Source organism: Carya illinoinensis, chromosome 8 (assembly GCF_018687715.1).
Source record: "Carya illinoinensis cultivar Pawnee chromosome 8, C.illinoinensisPawnee_v1, whole genome shotgun sequence".
NCBI lineage: Eukaryota > Viridiplantae > Streptophyta > Magnoliopsida > Fagales > Juglandaceae > Carya > Carya illinoinensis.
In genome coordinates this window covers 15,053,426-15,061,348 of record NC_056759.1, presented here as the reverse complement: position 1 = coordinate 15,061,348, position 7,923 = coordinate 15,053,426, and the positions used below count along the sequence as shown (strand labels likewise).

Genomic DNA, 7,923 nt, shown 5'->3' with positions numbered 1-7,923 from the left:
ATAACGAGTAATCAAAGCTCAAACTTTCCCCATTATCATCCACTTGTTTATCAATTTTCTAGAAATAAGTAAGGAAAGTGAAAGAACATATAAAAATTGGTTTCCTAACAAGTAAAGTGAACAAGTTCAAGTCTAACAAGGAAATGATTTAGAGCTACGAAGACAGAGACTTCAGCTATGTTTGGTTGGTTGAGTGATCTCAACTCATTTCAAATCAATCATTGATGGGACTTACTATTTTTTCAACTTGTCATAAAAAAAGTTAAATCCATCTCAAAATACTCCATACATTTGCATATATATCTCAATTTATTTATATTCAAACACATCTCAATGAGATCTACAAAACACTATTATTCACAAATCAATACATATCATCTGAGATCATTTTAGCATTCAAACGCAATCTTCTAGTGGCAAAAAAAGAAACAAATAAGGGAGACAAATGGATTGACACGGGCAAAGAGAAAGGGAAATGCTAAACCCATCGATAGTGGGTCTCGACAGCGTATCCCGATAACTTTTTTTTTACTTAATGATTAATGAAGTGTTTTTTTAATAATGTTGTGAATTTTTTTAAAAAAAGATTTAACGGTGTTAAAAAATATTGAAAAAAAAAAAGAAGATAAAATAAACTTATGGGATCCAAATTTGGGTCCCGATATCGGTGGCTTTAGTGCCTCCCTAAGAGAAAAGATGGAAAAGTAATGTTCTGGAGCCTTCTTTCTACATCAAAATCAGGGACAATTTTGGTAAGAGAAATAGTAACCAATCAAAGGGAATGAAATACGAAGTCCACTTACATTTTAGTGATAAATTTGAGATTCTCATTAGGCTACAAATATATTTATCTTATTAAACAACTATAAACAACTATAACGGTTACAAAAACAAGACCTCCAAACAACTCTCACAATACTAAGAGGGAGGGCATTTTAGATATAAAATGAAAAGAAGAAAAAAAGACACCTAACAATCAATTAGATGGCAGGGGCCCTTGATATCAATAATTACAACTAAAAACCAAAAATTACCACAAAACACAATGAAGACCATAAAAGACCTCAGTAGCAAATCCGTCCATCAATTACATGGATTCCTACTAAGTAGAGTCTATACTTGCTCTTTTATTATAAGTATAGGAAACTTGAGGATTTGAGGTAATTTTGTCTAAAATATCATGTAGGATCAAAGATAAGTGAAACTTATCTACTCCCTTTAACCCCAAATGACTAGTTGATATTCCCCATTCCACTATGCATCCCTTCTAGTGATGCCTTATGCATCCCTAGGCATCCCTTCTAGTGATGCCCTTTTGATTGACCAATGCATCTGCGACATTCATGGATATTATGAATTTAGTATTTAGGTCCTTCGTAGGTTCCTTCGTGGTGGTTTTTATCGAAGACATTCTAGTCTACTCGCTATATCTAGAAGACCACATTAACCACCTACGACTTGTATTGGTTAAATTGCGGGAGCATCAACTGTAATCAAAACTTAGCAAGTGCAAGTTTTGGCAATGAAGTTAACTTCCTTTGTCATGTAATTTCCAAGGATAGTGTAACAACTCGTTAGAAATTCAATGGTAGAATTTCTATAGACTTTAGGAACCTCGTGAAAATCTCATAAGTTTTCACGAATCGACCAATCGCACAGGTTTTAGTCTGTCAACATAATCAGTGTTATCATTCATTATGGTGACAGAATTGTGATTTTAATTATTTGAGGTACTTAGAAATGTCAAAATATGTTATGGTCTACGCCACTAGACTCAACTGATTATTTAGGATTTCATGGTGCAATAACCCATTTTCATAATTTCGGACGAAATGCCTGTTCGAAACTGTAAATTTACTTTTAGGGGCACTTCGGGTTGAGTTTTGGTAAATGATTTTCACTGTAGGTTAATATGAATATTTAGGATTTTTCAGTACAAGGTTTATTATGCATTTTTAGGAGTGAATAAACCTCGATAAGCGTACTAAATGTAGTGTTTTCAAAATCACAATGTGGAATGTCCAAATTAGGTTAGAGAAGTTTTATTTGGACACTTGGCAAGATCTTAGCCACATAGTGAATAGTATGAGACACTTGGCACAAAAAAGAACCATTAGATGGATTTGTGAAGGAAATCAAGGTGTAAGATAATGCCACCTAAGCAAAACGTTTTTTCATCTAATCAACCAAATTGAGCCAAATCAAAGAGGGTTTCAACCCTAGTGAAACCCCAAATGGTTGGAATCCAATAAAAACCCCAAAATCTTGGTTGAAACCGATACCCTAAACGGTTTCCCCAAACCCTAAAGTTGGCATTCAAACTCTTTTTGATCCAATTTCTAACATTGTGTTTAATCACTTGATTAAATCACTTACACATGCTATTAATTTCTCAAATTCTTGTTATGATATCATTATCCAACCTTTTAAACCTTGGAAATTTGATTGGGCCAAGAAAAATTAAATTTGGGCTTGATAGCATCTTAAACCCTAACTAAACCCCCTTTAAACCCCAAATTGAAGCCTACTTAGTTGAGACCCACCAAGGCCCACAAATTTGGCCACCTTGGCAAAGCTTCTTGAAGAAGTTTCCTCTCCCACATGGCAGACCTCCACTACCCTTGGCTGCACCCAATAGTGCCTTGATGAGATGGAGAAACACACCTCATCAACCTCCATACCTTATAGCTTCTACAGGCAGTCCTTTCCCCTCACTATTCTCCACTTTATGTTACATAGCCATCTCCAATCAAGGGTCATTCAAGCCCATATCTTCCCCCTCCTGAAGTCTAAAGTCATGCAAGACATACTTCTTTCCCTTTAATTACTTCTTCACCCCGTTCTTAGTGAGAAACCCAAAAGAGCTCTCTCGAGCAGATTTCTGGGTCTTTTTGCATGGAGATTTTTGACCCTTTGTAAGTATTTTCAAATGATGACTCCTTTATAAAATTGTTCCTCTTTCAATATAGTTTCTGTAGATATATTATTAGTATATTACATGGTCATTTGGTTGGTCAAAAGTATTTTTAACCATGGAAATGTCATTTGGCGTCAAACTGGAGAGTATGTTATGTTTGGGAGTTTTTGACCAAGCTAATAGACATATCTTGGTCCAACAATTTTATGGAGTACTATTAGCATGTTTTTATGAGTTTTCATTGAGGTTTTGTTGCATGAATAAAGCTTTTGGTGATATATTTTCTTAGATCTAGAAACTTGAAAACTGGAAGTGAAAAAACAATTTTTATTTAGGGAAAATTTGAATATTTCATGGTTTGATCTTACTTTAAAGGCTTTAATACTTTTTTTTTTTTTATCACCAAAGAAACATAGTGTTATTCATCAAAACATCCATTACATCAAAGCATCATGACTAATAACTTGAGAAACAAACTCAGGAAAAGAATGCCACCAAATTACAAGATCATCTATATGCCATGAATGTCTAGCTAAACAATGAGCCACAGCATTGGCCATCCGACCCTTATGCTTAATAGAAACTTTAGGAAATCTTTGCAAGAGCCTTCTGATCTCAAAAACCAAGTTCCCCCATATAGACTCCTGATCTGTAGCAAGAGTTTGTACCACCAGAAGGGAATCTAGTTCCACTTCGAGCTCAGCAATTCCCAGAGGTAAGCAAACCTGAAGGCCTCTTAACACAGCCAGAAATTCAATCTCCATTGGGTCTGTTACTTCATGTTCTGGTATACAAGCTGTGAAAATCACCTGTCCCTTCTCATCTCTTAGAACCATTCCTACTCCCGAGCTGCACTGGTCCTGAAAGATAGCACCATCAGTATTAAGCTTCAAGGCACCTACCTGTGGAGCTATCCAATTGCACACAAGCTTTACTCCCTTTCTCTGCTCTGCTAGAGCTGATTTCTGTTCTTGCTGAAGTGAAAAAGCTTGATCCATAACTTGCTGAGGAGACAATCTTTGCTGCTCAAAGAGAAGTTTATTCCTTCTATGCCATAACCCCCATGTGCATAAAGCCATTAGTTCCATCTCCTTTTCCTTTTTGCTTAATGCCAACTGAAGCATAATCTGGACAAAGTCCAATAATCCTAAAGCACTCTGCAGAAACCTGAGCTGATCCAACAATGCATCTTTAAAGGTCACACAATTAAGCAAAGCATGATTTGTATCTTCCTCCTCCATTCTGCACCATGGACATATAGCATCTGTCACCACCTTTTTAACTAGCAGATTTTTTAAAGAAGGTAAACCTTCTTTACAAACCCTCCATACAAAAATTTTCACTCGAGTAGGGACTTGCATTTTCCATATTTTCCTCCACATTGTTGTCTGATCTTCTCGAAATGATACCTCTCCTTCTTGGTTCCTGGCAGCATCAGCCAAGAATAGTCTATAAGCACTTCTGACACTAAACTGACCACTCTTCTCATGTTCCCATACCAACTCATCAGGCCTACTAATAGAGGTTAACACCATATGCAACACTTCTTCAGCTTCCCTTGGAGGTAAACATCTTCTAACCTTTTCCACATCCCAACTTCGAGTTCTGTCATCAATTAATTCAGAAACCTTCCAGTTTAATTGGGACTGAGTAGTGGAACCCGAGACAGGCACCAGTTTATGGTTTGGTAACCAAAAATTAGACCATATATTAATGGCCTTACCATCTCCAACCCTCCACTTACAACCTTTCAGGAGATGTTGCTTAGCTTCCCATATACCCCTCCACACAAAAGAAGGATTTGTTCCTAGTTTGGCCTCTTTAAAACTTGTAGAATGGAAATATCTAGCTTTATATAATTGATGAATCAGCCGACTTTCTTCTTTAAGGATACACCAACTCTGCTTTGCAAGAAGAGCCAAGTTAAAAGTTCTTAAATCCTTAAAACTCATCCCTCCATGCAACTTAGACTTACACATTTTCCTCCAACTAACCCAACTGATCTTATTTTCCTCTTTTCTCTGCTCCCACCAAAATCTAGCTATCAAACTTTCCAACTTTGAACACAAAGAGGCAGGTAATTTAAAGCAACTCATGGTGTAAGTTGGAATTGAGAGGGCTACTGCCTTTATAAGTACTTCCTTACCCCCTTGAGATAACAATTTTTCCTTCCACCCTTGTAATTTAGTCCACACCCTATTTTGCAGCCCAGAAAAAGCTTGATGCTTTCCTCTACCCACCATTGGAGGCAATCCCAAATACTTATCATAATTTTGCTGCTGTTGAACACCCCAGAACTGCATAATCTCAGCTTTAGTAGTAGAGGAGACGTTCTTGCTAAAAACCATAGAAGTTTTTTCTTTGTTCACCACTTGTCCTGAAGCCTTTTCATAAACCTCCAATAAATGAAGGATATTTCTATTAGTTTGTGTTGTGGCCCTACAAAATAACACACTGTCATCGGCAAACATAAGGTGATTAATCTTTGGAGCACCTCTGCATACACAGATCCCTTCCACTACATCTTTGACATCGGCTTGTTGAAGAAGGGAAATAAGACCTTCAGTACAGAGAATAAAAAGGTAAGGGGAGATGGGATCCCCTTGCCTTAACCCTCTTGAAGGATAGATTGGGCCTTTAGGTTCTCCATTCACCAAAATAGACAAAGAGACTGATTTAACACACAGCATCAGTAAACTAGTCCACTTATCACCAAAACCCATAGTTTTCATAACTGATTCCAAGAAATCCCATTCTATTCGATCATAAGCCTTACTCATATCAAGCTTTAGGGACATGTAACCTTTTCTTCCTTTCCTTTTCCTTCGAAGGAAGTGCACTAACTCATAGGCAATTAACACATTATCTGAGATTAATCTTCCAGGGACAAAAGCACATTGAGAACCAGAAATTAACTGAGGCAGAATATTCTTCAATCTGTTTGCAAGAACCTTTGACACCAACTTATAAATAACATTGCAAAGGCTGATTGGCCTGAAATCAGAGACCAACTCAGCCTTTTTCTTTTTTGGAATCAATGTCACATAAGTGTGGTTTAGCAATGAAGGAAAACTTCCAGTATTCAACACCTCTAAAACAGCTTGAGTAACATCTCTACCCACTATAGCCCAATATTTTTGGTAAAATAATGGAGCCATACCATCAGGACCAGGAGCTTTTGTTGGATTCATTTCCTTTAAAGCTACATCAACCTCATCTGCCACAAACTCCATTTCCAGTTGTTGTTTCATTTCTGCTGTAACTCGACCTGTTAGAGCCTCTAGAAACTGCATACTATCCCTTTGTGTTGAGGATGTAAAAAGCTTCTTGAAGTAGTTTAGTATAACCTCATCCATATCTTCATTCACTCTCCAATTACCCATATCATCCTTAATCCCTTTTATCATATTCTTTGCTTTTCTCTGTGAGGCTTTATGATGAAAGAAACTGGTATTTTTATCACCTTCAGTCAGCCATAGAGCCCTTGACCTTTGTCTCCACATAATCTCTTGCCTTTCCAACCAATTTTGAACATCTATTCGAGCTTTCTTTAAATCATTGGTTCTATGACCCTTTGGATCAGAAGCCTCAAGTCTTTTTAAAACTTCCTTTGCCTGTCTGAGCTTTTTCTGCACATTACCAAAGCAATCCTTATTCCACTTTGCAAGATGTTCACCACATTGCTGAATCTGTTTGAGGACTCCCTCCATAGATCTATCCCCATTGATATTAACCCAAGCCTTCTCAATGAGTGGTTTGCAGCCTTTATCTTCCACTCACATGGCCTCAAAGCGAAATAACTTTTGTCCTCTCCTCTGAACTCTATCCTTTTGTAGCTGTAGTGTGATTGGCACATGATAAGAGTATGACACACTTCCATGACTTACAGTTGCCATAGGATATAAATTCTTCCATGCAAGATTGGCAAGACCTCGATCAAGTCTTTCACTAATGCTGTGTTGAGGTTCCCTTCTGTTGCACCATGTAAATGGATTACCAATATATCCCAGATCCAATAAACCACAATCATCAAGCAAATCTCGAAACTCCTGTATCTGTCTATCAGTTCTTGCTCTACCACCAACCTTTTCATTCCCACTGAGCACTTCATTAAAATCTCCCATCAAAAGCCAGCCCTGATCACGAGAAATTTGAATGGATCTAAGTAACTGCCACGTCTCATATCTCCTGCTAGTTTCAGGCTGGCCATACACCCCAGTAAAATACCAAGGAGCATAGTCAGTTGCAGAATCCTGAATGCTAGCATGAATATGCTGTTTAGAGTAATGCTTAATGGCCAAACTTACATCATTCTTCCACAATAAGGCAAGACCACCACTCCTCCCCTCACTACTTACTGCCAAACAATTATCAAACCCAAGCTTATACTTCAGTTTCTCCATAGCCTTAACTTGTAACCTGGTCTCTTGTAAAAACAAGACCTTGGGACCTTCCTCCCTAACTAGATCAGAGAGAGCTCGAACTCCTCGTTGGTTCCCAAGCCCACGGGAGTTCCAACTGAGGAGAATCATTGAGGTCGGCAGGGCTGTATAACAGCCTCTACCGATGTCAACTTATCCTCACCAACCTGCTTAACCATACTTTCTCCTATCTTCCCTTTCCCTCTTACATCCATCTCTGCCAGTTTTAATTTCTTTTTATTATCATGCACAAAATTTGTGTAAACAGCATTGTCACCATTATCAGCCTGCCTTTTCCTACAGGTACTAGCATTCTGTGACAAAGTACTCATACCTGTGTCTCTAGCACGTTTTTTCCAGGTTGATCGAGTAGATCTTCTCGAAGGATGTTTTCCAGCAGGCAACTGGGCTTGGTTACCGATAGAAACATGGGCTTGAGAGGCCTCGACTGTCACCTGGCCCACCACAGAAGACTCCACATGTATTACATTCAAATTACCGTTACCTTTACCCTCCAAGAACTGCGTAACTGAAATGCCATAATCACGACGAGTCATCTGATCCGGATCCCTTCCCACAAAATCA

General features: G+C 38.0%; 1 protein-coding gene across 1 annotated transcript; it reads right to left on the bottom strand.

Annotated features, from left to right (window-relative positions):
• Positions 1-6,693: 6,693 nt before the first annotated feature.
• Positions 6,694-7,449, bottom strand: LOC122274450. The gene has a single exon (XM_043083484.1). The coding sequence runs from the start codon at positions 7,447-7,449 to the stop codon at positions 6,694-6,696; it is 756 nt and encodes a 251-aa protein (XP_042939418.1).
• Between the last annotated feature and the right edge of the window lie 474 nt (positions 7,450-7,923).

Coding starts and splice junctions, on each gene's coding strand:
- LOC122274450 (XM_043083484.1), bottom strand. CDS start 7,449: ATGATTCTCCTCAGTTGGAACTCCCGTGGGCTTGGGAACCAACGAGGA.